Source organism: Chaetura pelagica, unplaced genomic scaffold, assembly GCF_000747805.2.
Source record: "Chaetura pelagica isolate M959 unplaced genomic scaffold, ChaPel_1.0 scaffold83, whole genome shotgun sequence".
NCBI classification, from domain to species: Eukaryota; Metazoa; Chordata; class Aves; order Apodiformes; family Apodidae; genus Chaetura; species Chaetura pelagica.
The window spans coordinates 6,919,815-6,940,618 of record NW_009952893.1 but is presented as its reverse complement, the minus strand read 5'-3'; the positions used below and the strand labels follow the sequence as shown (position 1 = coordinate 6,940,618).

The following is a 20,804-nucleotide window of genomic DNA, read 5'->3' as shown; positions in this document are numbered from 1 at the left end:
AACCTAGCCACATACTCCTCAAAGTGCATAAGGAGGAGGTATATTGGTCTGTTTATTTGTTCTGTTTGTTATAACATTTGCTTTTTATAAAACCAAAAGTACTAAAAGAAAATTATAATTTACAAAGTTAAAGTATTTTGTTTGATCTGCTCCCCCCAACATCTTACTTCCTTTTGTACTGTTTGTAAAATATGAATGTTGCCCTTCCCATAACAATTCCAGAAGGCACGTGAAGTCATTTAGAACTGGGCTGTGCATTCTTACCCTATAGGGAAACTCACAGTGTCAAGTACGTACTAATATGAGTATGACCATCACAACTTGACTCCTTGCATATCAGCAGAACCACAGCAATTTTGTGCCACAACTGTCTTCCCTTGAATAATGCCAGTATGTCAAAAACAAAAAGTAGAATAATATTATTTGCTGAAGCATCTTAAATGTAAAGGAGTCGATGCCCACTAAGTTTTGATTTATTTGGTCTAAATATACTCACAACATTCATAGAATCATAGGATGGTTTGTGTTGGAAGGAAACATAAAGATAATTTATTTCACACAACCAGTTTTATTCCCCCCTCTACTATTCCTCTGAGAATACTTTTCCTCTATTTTAATATTTTAGATTGTCCTAGATAAGCAGTTACTTTTGATTTATTTTTTTTAGGCACTCCTTTCCTCCATAATTAGAAAATTAAAATCACCAAAACATTTACAGTTTAGAGAAACTGTACATTTAGTATTTTCAGTCACTGGAAGGTAGCTTGGGGAATCAGAAAGGCATGTTGCTGCTGACAGTCTGTTTTTCTGACAGCCATATGTGGATGTTAATTGTTCTATCTATATTATATCCATGCTATTAAAGAATCTTTAATGCTTTAAAAATGTCAGGAAAATTCCACTACATGCAATGTCAACAGACATGGGGCAGATTGCTTCAGTCTTTTTGTAATTAGTGTATGATTAGAAAAGATAACTTCCAGACTGTTCAGCTGATATTCAGATGTGAAATACAATCAAGTCGTTCTAAAACAGGGTCAAATTAATTTAGGATCAAAGTGAACAACAGCTTACTCTCATATGCATTATGTTTTGTTTGATTATTTCTTCCCTTATGCATCTCATAAGCAAAGGGCAGATTCTTTCAATTATATTCCTTTCAGAGGATTAATGCCAAAATTTTGCTCTTCCGTATTTATCTTTACTTATTGTAGGTGTGTGTTTTGTTGTGTTGTTGTGGTGGGTTTTTCTAAATTTGTATGACTGAAATTGTTGAACTATACTACTATATTAAAAATGCAAAAAATGTGTTACACAATGAAAAGCTGAAACTGAATCTGGCTGAACAGAACCTATATAAGAATTAATCTAACTCCAAAAAATCAGTATGGAGGTAGTTCTTCAGGAGAGATGCTACACCTCTCGGAGAACAAAATCCACAGTGGATGTGCCCTGTTAGCAAAAGTCAAAATTTAAGAAAAAAATAGCTACTCTGTAGTACGTGGAGGTTTTGTACAGGGCAGGAAAACAAGTGGGTGGGACCTAGATGCTCAGAGTGAGTGATAGTTCCCTCCTGTGAGCAGAGAGCCAGGTTTGCTGTCAAAGGTTTTGATTTCTTAGTTATGTCAGTAAGAAATTATATTAGTAAGAAATGTTAAATGTAAAAACATGACACCTGTAGCTAAGACAGCTGTTTAGGCTGAAGCTTTGGGGAAACAAAACAAAATAATGTGGTTTTTTGCAGACGGAAGCTTTGGGAAGCTGTCATAAATTATCTGGCCAAATACATATTAGTGTATATATGTATATAGATTAAATATCTATTTATTTTATACACTTATGTAACGTAGCTCTTTCCTAGGAGCAGCATGTGTCTTGAAGAAAAGAGGTTATGGACATGCCCATGTACTGCAGCCATGCAGCAAGGCCCCTTTGCCCAGGATTCACAAGTATACATGCACAGTGACTGTTTTCCAGGATTTCCAAAGTGCAGACATCTCTAGTGCCAGCAAGGAGAGATTCCAGATTTCCTTTCTCCTGTCCTCTCTGCCCTGAGCTCTGCAGGCGGGAGCTGCCCTCCCTTCCTTCCCTCCCCAGCCCTTCCCGTTAGAAATGTCACTATCCCCATCTGCTGCCCCTGAACTCCCGGTGCTGGCAGGAACACGGGCAGAAGGAAGCGGGTGAAGTCACTCAGCATAATGTGCTACACCGATACTTCAGAGGCAATTACTAGCATATTCTGCCAAGAAAAAAATTGTGCACAAGGGATCAAAGCTGCTATAATTCTCTTGCGATGCCTCCGAACACCCATCAGGATGCATCTCCTGCATCACCAACTCTTAACTCCTTCCTGTAGTGTATTTGCTTAAGATGAATATGCATCCTTTTTTCCAGCTAAGCTAACTGGTGACTGAGGGATTGCTTCTACCTTCCACTACATCCCTGGAAACAAGACTTGCCCTCGTAATACCTGAATTATGTGGAATTTTCTGTGTGTGTCTATCTCAAATGATGTTACCGTTTCAGCTAGCAAATGTGTATGTTATTGCTGTCAGCAGGACTTCTCTTGTTTGAAATTATGCATCAAATGAAACTGTAATAACACAGCTCAAGAAGTGTGTTCTCTTATTGGAAAACGCGTGTTACAGGAACTGCTTCTTCTGATAATTACATATTTGGCGACAGAGGGTGAGGGGGTGAAGAAAAGCTTTTTTCCCGTCTGCAGCAAGTCCTGACAGCCGCTTAAAAACAACAGTAATGAGGCAGAGAAAAAGATATATTTGTGAAGGGATTATATATTAGTTTCAGATAAGTATGCTACATGCAAAGCCTTCCTTGATTTATTTCAGTTTGCAGGGGAGGGGGCTCTGCAAAGCTCACTGGAACTCCAGGTAAAATACAGGTATCTCAGGACCTGTAGGTCTTGCTGAATATTTTAAGCAAGAAATACCTAGTGAATGATTTACTTCACAGCATTCACACCATTCAAACTCTCTCTGGAGCCAGGAAATGAAGTAAAAAAGAGATCAAAGTTTACTGACCAAAAAAACTGAAGAAAAGGGAAAAATTCAGATCAGTCTTTACCAAGTATAAGCAATTGACCTTGTCGTAAGTAGACTCTTCTTTGCTGTATAGTCCTGAGTATGTGCTCAGGAGAGTTTGAAAGGAATAGTGTTAAATGGTGACTGTTGTCAACTTCAGAAAACAACAGGAAAAAAAAAAAAAAGCCTTGTCACAGCTCTGTTCCAGCAACAAGACACGCAGAGCAAAGCTCTGTGCCCTTCACCCTATGGCTTTGTGGCAATTGTGGGGTAAGCTGTTTGCCTGATCTTTCACTTTACAAAAACCTGTCTCCTCTTTTCCGTGCACCACCAGCACCGCAGTAAGTGGAAATCTTTGGTCGTGCACAGGACAGAGCTTGAAGTCTGAAAGGTCTTTGCTTTATAAAGTTGTGGCTCCTGCTTTCTGCCTTGCAATCCTATCTGCTGGCATGTGTAATCATAACCCTCCAGCTGAAGACGTACACTATAAAAGTCTGCAATGCAAGCTACTGAATATATATGTTTATTTGTAAATGTCCATATTTAGATACAGACATTCTATTTCTACCTTTACTTATACTGTAAATTTTTGAAACATCTATAAGACATAAAAATGTGTGCCTGTGAAAAATAGAGCACATTCATGTCTTTGATTTCCCGGAGCTGTTAGTCTCTGCAGCATGTGGTATTTGCCTTAATAAAAAAAACACACACATTTCTTCTAATACCCCAAGTAAGTCAGGCCAGCAAAAATCTCCGAACGCGTTGTCAATAAACACTGTTTTGAGGCTTCACCTGGTGGTTGCTGGACACTGTGAAATGGGTACAGAGTAAGACTGTTCCATAGACCAATAATATTATTTGAAATGAGAAAAACATGGACTATGTTGGACTATGAGCAAGAGCTTAAAACATGCTGTGGGGTTGCAGTTACAGCTCTGGATTGCTAAATTCAGCTGTATCATACCAGTGTAAGTGGAAACACGTTCCACTTTTTATGTTGTTCACATCAGCTAGTACCACTTAACCAGTTTTTACTTCTCTGGTTCAGCTCGGTGCAAGTGGATACAAACATTAGGAAAGATCTAAAGATAATCAGAAAATAAAATGAGAGTAAAGGGTGTTTCTCAAATTGATTGTGCAAATAAGTTTTCTTGTTAAAAACATAAGAAAACCAAGCAAAACAAATCCAAACCCAAAGCAAACCAAACAAAAAACCCAAACCCAACCAACCAAACCACAACAGGGTTCCCAGATTCACATGATGTTTTATTTTACATTGAGTAGTGGTGAACTTCTGACTCTCGCACTTCAAAACTTCTTGTATTAGTTTAGTTCAGTCTAAGGGAATCATCTCTTTCATAACTCAGGGCACAGCACTGAAGTGCCATCCTCAGCCTGAAAACCAGACAGGGTTATTCTGTGGGTTAATCAGGATACCTCATTCCCAGAGATTTGTGCAAGTTGACTGAGCATCTGATTCCAGCAGTGCTATTAACAGATAAGATTATCCATCATGTAGCTTTCCAGACAGTGCATGATGTATTCTACCTCAGGAAAATCAGTGTGCTTATTATTTCACAGCTTGGATTCCAGTTGTCTGCAGAAGTCACCTCTGTGTTCTGGAATTATTTGAAACATTTGGTGCATTCAGAAAGCATCTTGGGTTACTATCATGGTGATATTCAAGCATATAATTCTGTTATTTTCAGAATCATCAGAGAATGCTTGTACAATAATATTATAATTGCCATAAAAGAAACAAGGAAAAAAAAAAAAAAAAAAGAAAATTAGTGCACAATGCTGCCCACTCTTGTCTAAGTAGCTGTCTGGAATTGTTCTGGTGATTTCTGTTAGAACTGAAAAAGAACTATTGCCATCAGGGGCTGTTATCATGGGTATATTCAGATCTATGGGTACATAAAAAAACAGTGCTCAACTTTCTTATCATGACCAGGGTTGTAAGGAACAGCAGTAGACTGTTGTCCAGCTTGTACTTCTCAGGGTCCTCTTTCAAACCAGAAAGTTAATATTTAATGTAAGACAGTTAATATTTTTGTTTTCAGCTATTAAGATGTACTGGATATTAACTGATGTTCAGCCTCAGCGGAGTTTACCAAAGTCATCAACTTACAGTGAATGTATCATGTGAATACATCTGACATTTGCTTGGTGAAAGCTAAAGCTACCTCATACTACTACTGGTGGCAAAAAGTTTGTCCTGACTTTGGACATCATGTCAAGATTAGGATTAAGTATGCTAGAGAGGGGGGAGTGAGAGGAGGGATCCGTGTGAGAAGAGGGTTGTAGTCATTCTTCAGTCCTGGCGTGAGGTCTCAAGCTGCCTACTTCAGTCATGCTGTCAGGGCCCAGCTCAGCTCCCAGCATGGAGCATCTGCTCCCTGACTAGCAGGATACTGCTTATCTGAAACTTAGCTGTAAGCACAGCTCCAAGTCAGCCAGGCTTCCTGCTGTGCACACTGCTGTAAACAATTCCAGTCCTCGCATCAGCTCAGCATTCAGACTCAGCTCATCCACATCCAACAGTTTGATCCATAAAGCAGCATCGCCCCCAGTTTAGCAGTTGTCTAGTTCCCCTTCTTCACACCCTCACACAGACAGCCTTTTGCAGGCAGCAGGACAGAGGATAACTCGGTGGCCTCTACTGAACCCAGGTCTTACCCTACTTTCTTTGACATCTGTCACCTTCCTTGTCTGGTACAGCAAACTGGGGACAAGTACTTGGGAGCTGAAGGGCTCTCAGGACTAATGTAAGGATTGGGAGGCTTTTAAGAGTTTCTAGTTTACAGGCTGTGGTTAGATTTAGCTCCTGGTGTGTCAAGAGTCCCACTGGGCAGTGTGGGCTCTGCCATAAGCACTTCATCTGTAGGAGAACTGCTTACAGCAGAGGACATTCCTGTCTATTACAAGCTCTGGAGCTAGAAGAGATGCTGGGCTGGATGGAGTTAAACAGTGTTAGAGGCCCATGAGCTCTGAGTTAAGGGGAGGCTGGAGATTTTGTACCAGTAGGAGCTCCATAGTGATATTTGTAGGGATTAATAGGGACAGAAAGTTTGTTGGGAAGGCTCAGGCAGCTGATGAGGCAGGTGTGGGATGAGAGTGAGCTAAACTGAAGACTGATGCTACTCCTGGTTTAAGGCTGCAGCACTGCTTTTACTTTTGCTTATTGTTATCCCTCTTCAAATCTTTGAAAAGAGTTTAAAGGAGGAACAGGCCAGTGTGTGAAGAGAACATAAAACAGAACGAAATGGGCATAAAGAATATGGATAGATTTACTCAAACAGGTAAAAAGAAACACAATAACTTACCAAACAAAAATGGGTTTATTAAGGTGACGTTAACTTTTCTCTGGTCTTTTCTTGTATAAAATAAGGAATGGATAATAGAGGAATAATAAGCTCAGAATATCTAGCATTTCAGAGATGCTACCATTCTGGAGTTATCACTTCAAGCACAAGAAAATTTTCTGACATTTTCTGTTGCTGTTTTCTAAAATTTGGGTGAAGATCTCTTTTCAAAAATATATACATGTATGTATGTAATTTTACTATTGTAGTTTATTATATATAAAATGCTGAAAAGTACCTTTGGGAACTTTATTCTTGCACCCTTGATGTCAAATGTTGTTGCTATCGTTTCTGTAAAACAGACATAACACAAATGGTTATTTAACCATAAAGCCATTGATCACACTTCCTAAATAACTTCAAAGTTATATGACATATCTCTCAGTAGCAGTGCCAATGCCATTTACTTTTCCAATGATAAAGCTTTCACCTGCTTTGTCTCCCAGAGTTCTGCCTATTTGTGTAAAGCATGTTAGAAAATAATTAACCACAATGCTCCTGCAACATCTCCTACAGACCCATCCTACTGTGAGAATCCAAATAATTTAACTTGTAATAGTAGTTTAGCTGAATGAAAACTGAAGAAGGCTAATACTTATTTTTAAATAAAGGAAAACAAGGACTGTGCATTTTTACTTCTTTACAGGTCTCTTTGGCCTTTAGTCTGACACCCTGCCTGAATTCTCTGGATCTGTCCTTTGTCATGTTACTGTTATTTAGCCCTACAACTTGACTGACTTCTTTAATAAAAAAAGCATTATACATGCGTGTAGAGAACCTCTTTAAAAACTAATCCAGATACTTATTTAAATAAACTGTGTTTTGGGTATTAGTAGCACCCCCAGTTCCTCTCAAGTTTTCTCTACAGTCCAGTCAAATGTAGCCTCTCCATGTCATTTTAGAGATGTTAAAAATGAAAGTGTCATAATGAGATGAAGGATATTAGTCATCCTAATTTACAGAGAGAAAAACTGCAGTACAAGTATGTTACAGCATAGACTTTGGAAACTGTCTGTTTTGTTCTGGCACTGGAGAATTGCCTGCTCTGAAGCCTGCTGCCCACCAAGCAAGGTGAATTGCTCTAGATTGCAGAGAGAAAAACCTGTCTGCATGGGTTGGTCAAAGAGTCATTAAAGAAATCTGCTTAATGGTGAAGAAGGGCTGGCAGGATATGGCCCTGCTGTGGAGAGAACCTGCCAGGCAAGGGAAAGTCACCAAGTATTTTCCACACTGACCTCCTTTCAATGCTCCACACACCGAGTATTTGTCATCGGCTCCGCTGCAAAGAACTTCTTTCCAGTGTAAAGCTTTGGCACCGTTGTACCAGACGTTGAAGACAATCTTCAAAAAGCTGATGTCACTTCCTGGTTCAGACATTGCAAGTAAGAAAAAGGTAGCTGGTGGGGGGGCTAAAACACGTATGCAGACACACTATTTAAATAAAAACTATTTTTCTCTGAAATACGTTGTGGTTTTTTTTTAAAGACTCCCCCCAAAATGAACACAAAAACATACATTAAAAACAATGTTATTTCCAGAAACAAACAAAAAAAAATGGCTTTTAATAAAAAGCCTATTTTTAAAAAAATATTGGAGTGAACAGTTTCAAAATCTGTTTTAATTTCTTCTGCAAAGATAACAGGGTTCGCTCATCTCCACAGCTAACCCAAATAAATGCTGAGATGAGGACTCTGAGAGGACCCACATCTGTAGTGTCGAGCAGGTGTTGCAAACAAGCTCTCCTGAACGCCATAATAAAGTTATCTTTGTATTTTAGTGTGCTGTAAAAACTTGTCTTCTTCTTCCAGACATGCACCTAAACTGTCCCAGATCTGCTTGTACAGTGCCAGTTAGCTTGTGGAGCTTTGGTAACTGCTCAAAGGAGTAAAACTCAACACTCTTATTTCCACAAATCACCATTTATGTCCATCACTGTAATTTATCTATTCAATTTTTAATCACAGCACTTGATCTTCAAAACTAATTGACATTCAGGATAAAGTGTCACCTTTTTGCTTGTATTCAGAGGTTTTTGCATTTGCATATTATAATTGTCTAGTTAAGAGGGACTTACTTGGAATCCAGGAAAGAACAGCTTTCCATACAGATGTGTTAATGATGTTGCAAGGTGTCAGGTTAATCATGAAAGCATGAGCCATGGAATCTACAGGATAAAGAAGTTTTTAATATTGTTATTGTGAATAGGCTTCTACAGGAAAATAATAAAAAGATACATAGATATACTCACAATAAACACATACACATTTTAAAATATAAAAGGTATAAAAGGTATGTACTGTAAGATTGTATAATAGAAATGTCAATAGTAAATACTAAATATTAAATATGTGGTTTATGTTGTTAATTATTTCTATGCTTAGAGGACAAAACCAGTATTTCCTTAAGAAGCAAGAAAAGTCAATTATTTGGTTGACAATATTCTGCACACAAAATTCAGAGGCAAAACTACCTTTATTTCTCCTTTGAATTTACACAAACTTTTTATTAGCATCAAGCCAGCACGGTCCTCTACCGAAAATATCCCTGCTTATGCAAACCCTGGAATTTATATTAACTTGCTGACAACAGCTAAAAATCTTTTTAATGTACCAGCACATTTTCCAGGATAATGTAAATGAGCCTTTGAGTAGATTTACTTTTGTGAGTGATCCACCTAACATTGTCCAATGCACAGTGTCAGCACCAGTGTGATAAAGCATCATACAACCTGTAGCTATACAAATTTGGAACCCATTAGCAGATATTTCAGGTTTTCTTTAATAAATAAATAAATAAATAAATAGTTCAGTGATAGCATTAAGAAAGATTTCCAGTAAGCATTTTTTATTGTTGTTGTTGTTATTATTATTATCATTATTATTTTAGGTAAGAAGTCTTGGTCAGTTCAACTTGCTTCTTCCCTCCCCAGACACTGAAGAAGGGCCCTGCTTGCTGTGGGGCTGGAGGCAAGGTGGGGAAGGGATGATCCCCATGCTGGGTGATCCAGCCAGCAAACAGGATGACAGGGTGACCTACAGCCAAGGGTTCTGTAATGTGTTTTGGGGGTTACAGCAAGGCATATGCAAAGGAAAACTGTCTAGCTGTTGGTAACTGGCAGTCCGTTTGGCATCTTGGGTACAACTACACACAGGAAATTACGACAGAAAAAACAGGAAGCAAAACTCACCACAGTTTTGTCTGTCAGCTTAAGTACAGCCAGTTTTACCCTGGTTAAATTTTTAACATGAGTTTTAATGTAAAGAAAAGTACCAGAAAGAAGCATCCTCTCCTGTGCCTCAGTTTACATAGCTATTTTGCAGGTGATATACTCTTGTAATGCACACAGATTTTTGAAAGACATAGGCCTTTCCTTGTGAAATATCTCCTCAAAAGCCCATCTTCTGGCGCACTAAGCCTTTTCAACACAGGCATCAGGTGGGTGCCAAATTGTTGCAGAATCGACAAAAACACTCAGTGAACTACATAAATCCCATGGCCCACAACACAGACATGACAAGGGACACGCTACGTTGTCCCAGAGTCTGACTGACCCTCCAGCCTAGTAGAATATCACATTTTCCCTTTTTTTCCATATACTTAAATCTCTGCTTTGTAATATATTGGCTAAATCAGTATGGATACAACACAAGCCTTTTAAAACAAGTCTAAATCCCTTATCTTTTTCCTAAATCAAAACATGCCTGCATTACTTGGCAGTAAACTTCTGTCTCAGCTGCTACAGCCAGCATTGTGGTAATATTTACAACTAGGCAATATATTTCTTAAATATGACAATAACATAAATATGCTCAGGTATAACTTTTTTCCCTATATTCATCAAAGAAACACATTTGAAAGAAAGCACAAATGTTGTCAGAATACAGTAATTATTGTGCAATGCCAGTAAGAAAGTAATAAGCTATTTTTTACTTACCACAAAAAGTGTATGACATTTCTAGATCTGATGACACACAAAGAGATTCACTGACTCCAGGGGTGAATAAAACCAAAAAAAGAAGTCCAAGCATAGTTACTTATTTCGCTCAGTATTGGATGGAAGAAAACTTCATTTTGGGGAAGGAGGAACCAAAATTCAGCACAGTCAACCTCAGTCACATGCCTTTAGGGAATATTTGGTTATTCTGTCAAATGTTCTACAACCTTAATTAATCCAATTGCAGCACGATCAGTTATCATCATCATGAATCGTGTGAAGAAAAAGAATTCCTGCTTTTGTTGTTACATTTCCCCAGACAACGCAGCTCAAACTGCAAGTGAAAAATGAAAGAGAAAACTGTGTGAAATAGGGAAGTGAGGAGAACTAAAATTGTGATTACCAGAAGCATGTAAAGGGCAAGTTTAGTTGACTCATCAGACGTAACATTTGTTAAGGCATAATTTCAAACACTCACAGAATTTCCTGTACACAATAAAGAAGAGAAAAAGCCACAAATGATTAAAACTTAGTCCACTCTTTTACTGATATGGTATTCACTATGTCCGCTCCTTTATTGACATAGCTGTTAATAACTCTCTCAGATATTCAGAATTACTTTTTTACAAAGCTCACTGTGCTTTCACAACATGCTGAAATTCTGCAGGAGCGTAACTGGATGAGGTATTTCCAAATGGAGGTGAGGATGGGAGCTGAATGCAGCCATTTGATGTCTTACTGAGTAGAAGCATTAATGTTCTGCTCATCTATCTCAGCTACTGCATCTATCACAGTTATACTCTTAGTGAAAACAATCTTAAAAATACATAAAATGACAACTAATGAGTCCCACATCTGCTTCCCAGCCTCCCTCCATGACCTTCTTCTGTGCTCTTCCCTGCAGTCTTCGCTGGAGAAGCTGCGCTGCACCATTTGCCCAGGAGCACAGAGCCCTGCCACTGGCTGTTGTTCTGGTACAGAGCTCAAGCATGGGTCCAGGTAAACAACAACCACGAGACAGTTAATCACAAAAGCTGTTAAAATATTGACTGATGTGTTCCTCTTAGAACACAAAATCTACTTGTCACAACTGGAGATGTGTTTGGAGCCCAGTTTTGCCTTGGGATGTTGAAAACTGTCTATTATACAACCTTCCTGACAGATCTCCAAGGTACAAACATCACACACAACTTGTTCCTGCTGTTTAATAGGATGCTATAAAACATAGAGACCATTTGTGATCATCACAATTATACAGGTGTTTCAAGATGGTCAGACTTTTCTTTAAAATTGTAAAATACGTAGTTAACTTAAAATAAATCAGGAAGGCTGAAATAGTTGGAAAAACAAAAGAAGTAATGAGACAGCCACTAAGGAGTAATGAAGCAGCCACTAAACAACTATTTTGTACTTGTACCATCACTGTACTCATGGGCAGACTGGAAAAGAGCATTGCAGATTTACAAGGTTTTATACAAAAGCTCTTTTTAACATAAATGAAGACAAGCTCTCTGCTGAACTCTGTGACTTTCAAGCCCTGGTTCAAGAACAAAGTGTTTTCAGATACACGCTGCAGTAATGGCATAGATGAGGAGTGAGTTCCCCCTGGTGGCTTAGACAGACAGACACATGGGGAAACCTCTCCCCTCCTGTTCCTTATTGCACTTGTATTGGACAAGTCAAGACTATTCCAATGCTTTAAAATAATCAGCATAACTAGGTTACATTTTAAAAGGATCTGGATGGCTAAAGGCAAAATAGGAGCAATAAGTGCTACTGGTATCAGGGCTAAAATACCATGTATGGCAGTGATTATGAAGTCTACAATCTTGACCATTATGTCTCATTGAATTGCCCTTAAATCAAAATGACTTCACTAATTTTAAAACATTTTCAGCAAATTCAGTTTTAGATGCCTGTGGCTTTTGATTCCCATATCAATGCCGTTCATATAGTTGACCTCTGGTGATGCTCACTGAAGCCCTGAATGATTTCATTATGGCTGTGAGGAGTCTGCTCTGTCCCTTTCTGGTCTGTGTGGAGGGCAATGGAGAGGAAGGATAAAAACTTCTATGTATTTAATTTTTACTGAATAGTCCTTCTTTACTGTAATAGTTTCCTTACATACTCTGATCCAGAAAGAACATGAAAAGAATAAAAAGTGGGAAGAGCTACACAACAGTGTTACTTCACTGGAGTTTGTGACAATTTGCTTCACTTATTCTGAAATCCTTTCCAACTACATTTAAAAGAGACCAACTCTCATACCCAGTTAACAGTACAGAAAATAAAGCCAAGTCTAGAGAATGTATTACTTCGTACCTATGAATTTTCATTTTGTCTATATCTGAGACACTGAAAGTAGAAGTTTAACCCCAAGCCTCCTCATTGATTTGTGGTTAAAATCCTTAAACTAATTTATGAGCATTTTAGCTGCTTTCTCAATACATCTAAAAAAATGCCTAATTTACTTGCAATTGCTTTTCAAAATAATCACTTTGCATTTGCATTGTTGGCTGAAGATGAGTAGTTTGCCCAGATAAGCAGTTACAAGTCACTGAAATCTCCCTCAGCAAAGATGTATAACATACATTATAATAATAACCCTTCACAGAAGAATAAATAACAGCCTATGAGTACAGCAGAGCAAAATACTCCATTTCAAAGTGTTAGCCAGAATTAAAAATTATGTCCTAGTGTTTGGTATGTATCAAAACCTCATGTTAATGGAAAACTCTTTTAAGATGTTAAACACATGTATTCAATAAGGAAAGAGGCAATAATAATTTAATTTTACTTGCAGAACCATTTTTGACAGTTCTTGAAGAACTTGCAGCTGGAAGAAGTCATGTTTATTGTTTGTGGTCCTGGGTTCAGGGTTGCTGCTGAAGACACTCCAATATAAATGGGAGATATTTACAGATGAGCAATAAGGCACGTATTCACAAAAAACAAACAAACAAACAAAAAAGAAACAAAACCCAACACCCCCCCCCACACACACACATACTCAGCAATCAACTACCAACATAAATAGCAGAAAATTGTAGCAATTCATGGGTAAATCTCTTTTCTCAAATCCTCTCATCCTGTCTTTGACAATGTTTGTAGTAGAAGCAGAAAGTCAAGCCCAGGGATGTTAGGAAGAGCTAGAAGATTCAGTCCCTCTCCATACAGCTGATTAATTCCTTGAGGATGCCAGGAGAGTCTGACCCAAGAGCAGCATACCAGCACATATGCAGTGGGGAGTGGATAGCAGTTGAATAAAAAAGCAAATAGTTGTGGAAAAAAAAAAGAAGAAGTGATGTGCATTATTCTGAATATATATTTTTATTTATTTATTTTTTTAAAATGCTGTATGCACTTTGGCTTAGTGGTTCGATTTGAATATAACACATAAATCCATATGCGTCTATTAAAGTGAAGCAATACACACCAGGTGGTATCCTGTGGAAACAATTATGTTGGAGATAATTCTGTCTGTTGCCAGTAGGCTTATGGTTTATTCTTTCCAAGCCAAGTTTAGGAATAAAGCTTATAGTTGTACTCTAAAGTATACATTAAATCATTAAGGTTGGCAACAAGAAGAGAAAGCAGAGGGTGAAGGGAGAAGAAAGCGCTGTGTCCTACCTGAGGCTGACAGAAAACACACCACAGCAACATTGTCCACCATGGTATTCCAGAAATTGAGACAGCTGAACATGTTTTGCAGCCATTTGTCTTGTTCTCTGTTCTTCCCTGCTTAAAATAGCTGCTTGCAGAGGTCTGTATAGCTGTGGGATAATCTTATTAGAGTGGATCCAACTCCTAGCTAGCACACTTGTCCCGTTTCTCAGGGAGGCTGCAGCAGGCTGTGCTGTACGTGGGAGCACGAAGAAATTCATGGTATGACCACAGAGCTCCAGGGCAAACAAATTACAGCAGCTTACAAAGTTTCCACCTATTAAGTTATACTGAGCAATTATAGTATAGTAATTCATATGCATGTTCTTAATTTTTACAGCATAAACAGAATTTCCTGCAAAAATCTACGCAGCTTTTCTTCATCTTTGCCAATGCAATGCCTTTTGTTTGTAATCAGACAAGATCCAGTGAAACAAGTTGCTGCCTTTGGATTCTAAAGAGTGTGGTTAAGAGTGTGAAGTACCTCAGAGCTTTAAAGATTTCTTGAAAAGAGGCTTGATTAATTTCATTCTTTCCTGCTCTTCACATCAGACTGAGTTAAACCAGTACCAGAGTAAGATGCAAGACCCCACTGCCTGAGACAAGTGATTGGTTGGTACTGGGAAGGCTGTAGGATTTGGCATCTTTCGTAGTAGGCGTAGCCTTGCAAGTAAGACACCTTGTAGATCCTGTGTTTTGGAAGATTTGGCTTCTACCTCAGAATTTCCTTCAGAATCTCCACCCACATGTATGAGCGCATTCTCTAGGTCTTACAAATTTATCCATGTCATACACAAGTTACCTATATCCAAAGAAACACCAACAACTACCAAAAATAACAGGTACAAATGCTTCTGCAATGAAAACAGGTTTTCACCAAGTGTGTAAAACTCAAGAAAAAAAACAAACAAAACAAACACAAAAAAACCTTCAAGAAAAAAAAAAAGGGAAAATAAAAGAAGAAAACAGCAGCTCACAAAATTAATAGGAATGTGAAGGACGTGGAGCTGATGTTTAAACATCAAAATGTAATCAGGCATTGGGAATGACATAATAACAATCTCAGTTTATTGAAACACACACACTATAGTCAGTTGTCTTGCATGATTTGTTGGCAGCAGGAAGGCCTGTTTTGTTTTCAGCACATTTCCTGGCTTAAAAGGACCCCAAGCATTTCAGAGTTTCCTACGTGGAAATTCACTCAGTGCATTATGAGATATTATGACAGACTCTTCAGAACCCAAAGTAGGGAAACTCATCTGGAGTCATCTAGAGTAGAGAAACTCATCTAGATGTCTTTTTGGATTACATTTCCATTCCTTTATTTTGTTTATCATGTGAAGAACAAACTACAGTTGTTTGAATGCTTGTCTTTACTGCTCTCAACAAGCTCCAGGGATCTAAACCAGTCACGTATGTGCAAGTACACACTGTAAGCAGAAATTGTAAAAAAGCCAAATCTGAGAAACCTGGGATTATGCACAAGGACAGGCAGAGGTGCAAACGCTAACAGGGTTGGGGCCAGAGGCAGACTTGTTTGGCAGCCATAAAAAGTACTATGATTTTAAGATTTACAACTTGGTCGTTTCCCAAACTGACTTTGCCAAGTTAGCAGCAAACACAGTAGAAGCAGGTAGAATATTGTGCATCCCTGGTAAATTTGGTCTTCGCTTTTTTTAATATAAAAGGATGCTATGGAATTATCATTATTTTCAAGTTGTACACTGGAAGTATAACACTCTTCCGAGACTACATTGTGGCCAGAATAATTATCAGTTCTGACCTCTCCAGTTAGAGAGGGACAGGGATCTACTTGAGAGAGTCCAACGGAGGGCTACGAGGATTATTAAGGGACTGGAACATCTGCCTTATGAGGAAAGGCTAAGAGACCTGGGGCTTTTCAGTCTAGGGAGGAGAAGACTGAGAGGGCATCTAATTAATGTCTATAAATACATGAAGGCTGAGCGTCAAGAAGGCAGGGACAACCTTTTTTAACTGCTGCCCTGAGGCAGGACAAGGGACGATGGACACAAACTCGAGCACAGGAAGTTCCACTTCAACATGAGGAAGAACTTATTTACTGTGAGGGTTACAGAGCACTGGAACAGGCTCCTCAGAGAGGTTGTGGAGTCTCCTTCTCTGGAGACTTTCAAGACCTGTCTGGACTCCTTTCTTAGTGATCTGCCCTAGTGTGGTTTGTTGGGGGGTTTTTTTGGGTTTTTTTGTTTTGTTTTGTTGTTGTTCCTTGGTTGGTTTTTGGTTTGTTTTGTTCTGTTGTTTGGTTTGGTTGTTTTTCTTTTGTTTGTTTTTTTTTTTGTCCTGCTCTGGCAGAGGGGTTGGACTTGATCTTTGGAGGTCCCTTCCAACCCCTAATAATCTGTGATCATCTATCTTGTGGTAGAAGTCTGGATTTTTTTTCTTTTTAAATCATCTATGTGTTGTAAAGCCACCTACTACATTACATTGCATCTCACTGCAAGAAGACAAAGAGATACAAGGACTAATGTTTGACTTCCATACTTCTGAGAATCTTAGCCTCTGAGATGCAAATTTCTCACTATTGCTTTTTAAATCTGATTTAGCCAAATCTCAAATTTAACAGTGAAAATCTTCTGCAGTCTGAAAAAAAAAGCTAAAGATGTTTATATTGTCCAAGGGGTATGTAATTATAATTTTGGAGCCTTTCCTTTACCTTCTCTTGCAAACTCTGTTTCCTGTTCTCCCTGCATTTGGCATTTAAAGATGAAGTTACACTCTATCCACAAGCACAAGAAGAGAATGAACACATCAGACATGGAAAGAATGGAAATGTTTTTAATGAAGTTTAAAACATCCTTTCAATAAGAATAACTAGTACAACTAGGTGATCAGAATTGCTTGTTCATTTATGAACATTTTTAAAATATATTATTGCTCACCTATGTAGTGATATTGGCTTAACGGGCTAGACCAGGCTTGTCAAATTATACTTGCACCAATACAAAAGAGTTGCTTCAAAAACATCTCGATGGGAAGATTTGCTTTTCAAGTACTCGGCAAGTACCTAAAACCATCGCCAGTGTATCAATATGATCTACAATGTCATCTTAAAACAGGAAAATGAAGTAATAGTCTTGGAAGATATTTAGACTTCTAATATTTTTTTTTCCTAGGCCAGAAGTTAGGAAACATCTGTAAAGGCAGCTATATTTTTTTTCTTTATTTGCAGTATCAGGGTGACTTAATTAGTAGTAAGAATCAGATTTACTTACTTTAAAAGTACTAATACAAAAGGATTAATTTCATTATTTTTTTAATTCCCTTATTTTTAAGACTTAAAATATTTAGGCCCTTTGTTATTTGCAAACAAGTATCCATCAGTTTGTGACAAACCTCTCCTTGGGCTCAAAACATTTCAAGCAAATTTCTGTATACTCAGAATGTAGAACCAGTCTAGCCACACACACAAAAAAGTCTAATCCTCTTTTTACTTGAGCAAAAAGGTGGCTTTTTTTTGCAGTGCTAAAAATCAAGAGGTACATTTTATTTAAGGCACAAGAACCAAACAGTTCTCTCTACAGGAGATTGCCTTTTGCTTCCTCACCTTACAGAAGTGCTGAGAAAGTCCACTCGAACTAGTATTTTCTTTAGGTTAGTTCAAGTAAAGCACGTTTTCAATGGGATATTCACAGAGCAAATCTTATTCTAAGGTGCTTCCCCCTTGCCAACCTAAGAGGCTTCTTGTTCTCCACTTCTGGGACAGGGTTTCTTGGGCTGGGCCTCTACCTTAATAGACCATTTAGTAGCCATCAGTAGCTAGAGATTATTGCAGCACATCCACTCTGTCTTCTCCAGAGGCCTGCAGGCCTCTAGAAGGAAGCTGCAACACCAACCAGCAAGCACATCTGTCTGCTTTCTGAAGACTCCTCCTGGCCACTGATGCTCTCACAAAGGGAATGAAAACCCATTTCCATTCCCTTTATATCACCAGCAGCACTGATGAAAAAGCCCAGTCTTTTTGGATTCAGTACAGTTAATGTGCGAGGTTCAAAAACTTAAGTATGCAATTGACAGGTAATGAATATTGATGATTTTTTAAAAATGAATGGTTCAATTGGAATAGGAAATGGTGAGAGTGCCTCACAGCCTATGCATTTTACAGTTCTCCTGGATAATTAACAACAAAGACCAAGCCAAGAACAAACACAAGACAGATCTAGGCATCTTTTTCTTTACTATGCTTCTGAAGAAACCGTCACGTTGTTTACAATTATTTAGGGAAAAAAAAAAAAAAGGTTTTTTATACATTCCAAAATGAGTTTGGGGAACTTGAGATACCTGATACTTAAGAAAATGTAATAGAACTTCACATTCTTTCACATATCTAGCACTGCATCACAATCAATGACAGTGACATTCGTTATCTTCAAATTATTTTCTTTCACCATCTTCCTTTTCCTCCTCTAAATTAAAATACAAGGATTTGTCATAGCCCATGAGATGGTGATAATCCTGAGGATTCGGGAAAAGCGTTGGATTAACAAGCATCGATTTTGTTTTGGCGTAAAACGTTGTGAACATCTTGGTGATGTCTGGAATCTTCACGTCTTTCTGATGGAAAACAGTTGCTTTTTCTGTCAAGATGGCATTGTACGTAATGGCCGTGTACCTGTCCACCTCATCTTTGTAATAGAGCCGAACCACGTAGCCCTTGGTGAGGATGTGCAAAGTAACTGGTGTGATGAATGTAAAAAACCCGATCAACCCGTAAAAGGCAGCTTGTAGGAACAGGCTTTCAAACCCAATCCCAGTTTTGAGCATAATGTAGGGCATCATGAAAAGGTTGAATATGCTGGTGGAGTAGGAGAAAAACTTCACGCCTACATAAAATAGAACAAAAAGATGAAGGTTAATACTTCTGAGCAAAATTTTCTCAAGAATTACATACATTCTGCTACTATATTTTGATGGCATTACTTGAATAGCTGAAGGTACTGAAAATCCGTATTTTCTTTTTGTTTTGGACCTCATGAAGCAACTATTGGACGTTCAACCCACTCTTCTTGCCACCGCTGTTTTGTTTATATGTTTGTGTTGGATTCTTCAAAGCTGGCAGCTGGCTGTATTTCTGTGGTGCAGCCAGGTACTAGCTATGATGGAGTTTTCACTTTACAGGCAGGAAACTGATTTCAAAAGGAACTTGACTCCAGTCATGGACACACACAGTGATAATCACCAGAGATATGGCTAGGAATTTTCATAGAATCATAGAATGTCAGGTTGGAAGAGACCCCAAGGATCACCTGGTCCAACCTTTCTAGGTAATACTATAGTTTATATGAGATGGCTCAGCACCCTGTCAAGCTGAGGACTTAAAACTGCCCAATGTGGGGGAATCTACCACTTCCCTTGAGAGACTATTCCAATGTTTGATTTGCCTCATGGTGAAAAATTTACCTCATGTCCAATCAGAATCTCACCTGGGAGCAACTTGTGCCCATTACCCCTTGTCTTTTCCATGTGACCCCTTGTAAATAAGGAGTCTCCATCTTCTTGGTAGCCATCTTTTACGTATTGGAACATTGTAATAAGGTCTCCCTGAAGCTCTTCAGCAACTAATGTTGACATTCAGTGTGCATTACAAGGAAACTTGCTTGGTCCCCTGCCATGCATAACTTGCAAACCCCAAGTTATTCAGTATTAACAAGTACTCCACAGCCATTTTGCATGCAGCTTGAAAGACTGTGGCAAGCGTTCTGGATCACTCACTGTCCTTAAGGACCCATGAAAACCAGTATTCTAAAATGCTGTGGTAATTAATTACAATGAGGCATACTTCCTCATTCTTGAAGACACATTTCAAAAATGAGTTTCAGAAAAACTCCAATGGATTACTTTTCATTAGGTCTTTGTAACATTACCTGGCCAATGAAACATCAACAAAGTCTCAATACTGATAGTGCGTTTCATCACAGTATCAGAGACATTTCAGTAACATCTAAAAGCATGAAGAATGTACACAGCAGTTACAGCTAGTCTTTGTTTGTTGTTGGGTTGGGTATTTTAGTCTGAAGGCTGCAAGAGAACCAGAAGCAGCCTGAGGAGTCACAAAGGTGCACAGTATCCACAGAACTCCCTGTAGACATTAAGTGCAAGGACCACTACCACTCTTTCTGCTGCACAGAGGATCCAAGTTTTAGCAGAGCTGCAAAGGGCAACATTCACTTTTATAACGTTGCATTTTGAAGTTCTTAAACACTGTTAAATAAATAAATAAAAATAAAATTTAAAAAAAAGGCAATACAAACCACTTCAAGTCACATACCTAACACTGCCCTTGCCAAATTTCCTTTGTAAACTAATCTTCCATGTTCTGGGTGATCATGAGAGGAGGATGTGCAGAGGCTGCGAACAGCTACTCCTCGAAAAGAAGTAACCTGGAAGGCGAAAGCAGCACACGGCCAGGCAACATCAGTACTGGTCTGCACTTTTTATATAGATACAGACACGCACGAAGCTTGTCCTTTCCCCTGAACCTATTCACAGCATCTCCAATTAGGGATCAAAGTCAGCGCTGCAGTACAAAGCACATCACAGACGCCAACTAATACATTGTCTGATTGCTCAAATCAGCGCCGAACACTTGCAAAGCCACTGACCAACGTTAAGCTTCGCGACTCTTTTCACAAACCCTTCGCAGGGAGCCCCTCCGCGCCCTCGCCACGGCTCCCGTTGCTCTCAGCTCCCACGCCCCGAGCGGCGACTCCGCTCCCTCAGAGCCGCGAATCCCGGGACCACCGCCCCCCCCATCCCTGCCCC

At 38.8% G+C, this 20,804-nt stretch overlaps 2 protein-coding genes across 2 annotated transcripts in view; both read right to left on the bottom strand.

Moving 5' to 3' along the window:
* Window positions 1-4,691: 4,691 nt before the first annotated feature.
* Window positions 4,692-10,437, bottom strand: LY96 (lymphocyte antigen 96). The gene is made up of 5 exons (XM_009995578.1): window positions 10,344-10,437; window positions 8,484-8,573; window positions 7,645-7,773; window positions 6,648-6,700; window positions 4,692-4,793 (listed from the first exon to the last, which is right to left on the bottom strand). The coding sequence occupies exons 1-5, from the start codon at window positions 10,435-10,437 to the stop codon at window positions 4,692-4,694; spliced, it is 468 nt and encodes a 155-aa protein (XP_009993880.1).
* Window positions 10,438-18,416: 7,979 nt separating this feature from the next.
* Window positions 18,417-20,804, bottom strand: part of TMEM70 (transmembrane protein 70) — a 6,100-nt gene continuing 3,712 nt past the window's right edge. Inside the window, exons 3-4 of the mRNA XM_009995608.1 lie at window positions 20,311-20,422; window positions 18,417-18,865 (exon numbers count right to left, since the gene is read on the bottom strand). Coding sequence (XP_009993910.1) covers window positions 18,417-18,865; window positions 20,311-20,422 — 561 coding nt within the window. The remainder of the gene's footprint in view (window positions 18,866-20,310; window positions 20,423-20,804) is intronic.

What these genes read in the sequence shown, in the direction of transcription:
- LY96 (XM_009995578.1), bottom strand. Translation starts at nt 10,437, where the DNA reads ATGCTTGGACTTCTTTTTTTGGTTTTATTCACCCCTGGAGTCAGTGAA. An exon ending in AATGTCATACACTTTTTGTG is followed by an intron (nt 8,574 to 10,343) that starts GTAAGTAAAAAA and finishes TTTATCCTGTAG; the next exon opens with ATTCCATGGCTCATGCTTTC. An exon ending in CAAGAATAAAGTTCCCAAAG is followed by an intron (nt 4,794 to 6,647) that starts GTACTTTTCAGC and finishes TGTTTCTTTTAT; the next exon opens with GGCAATTATAATATTATTGT.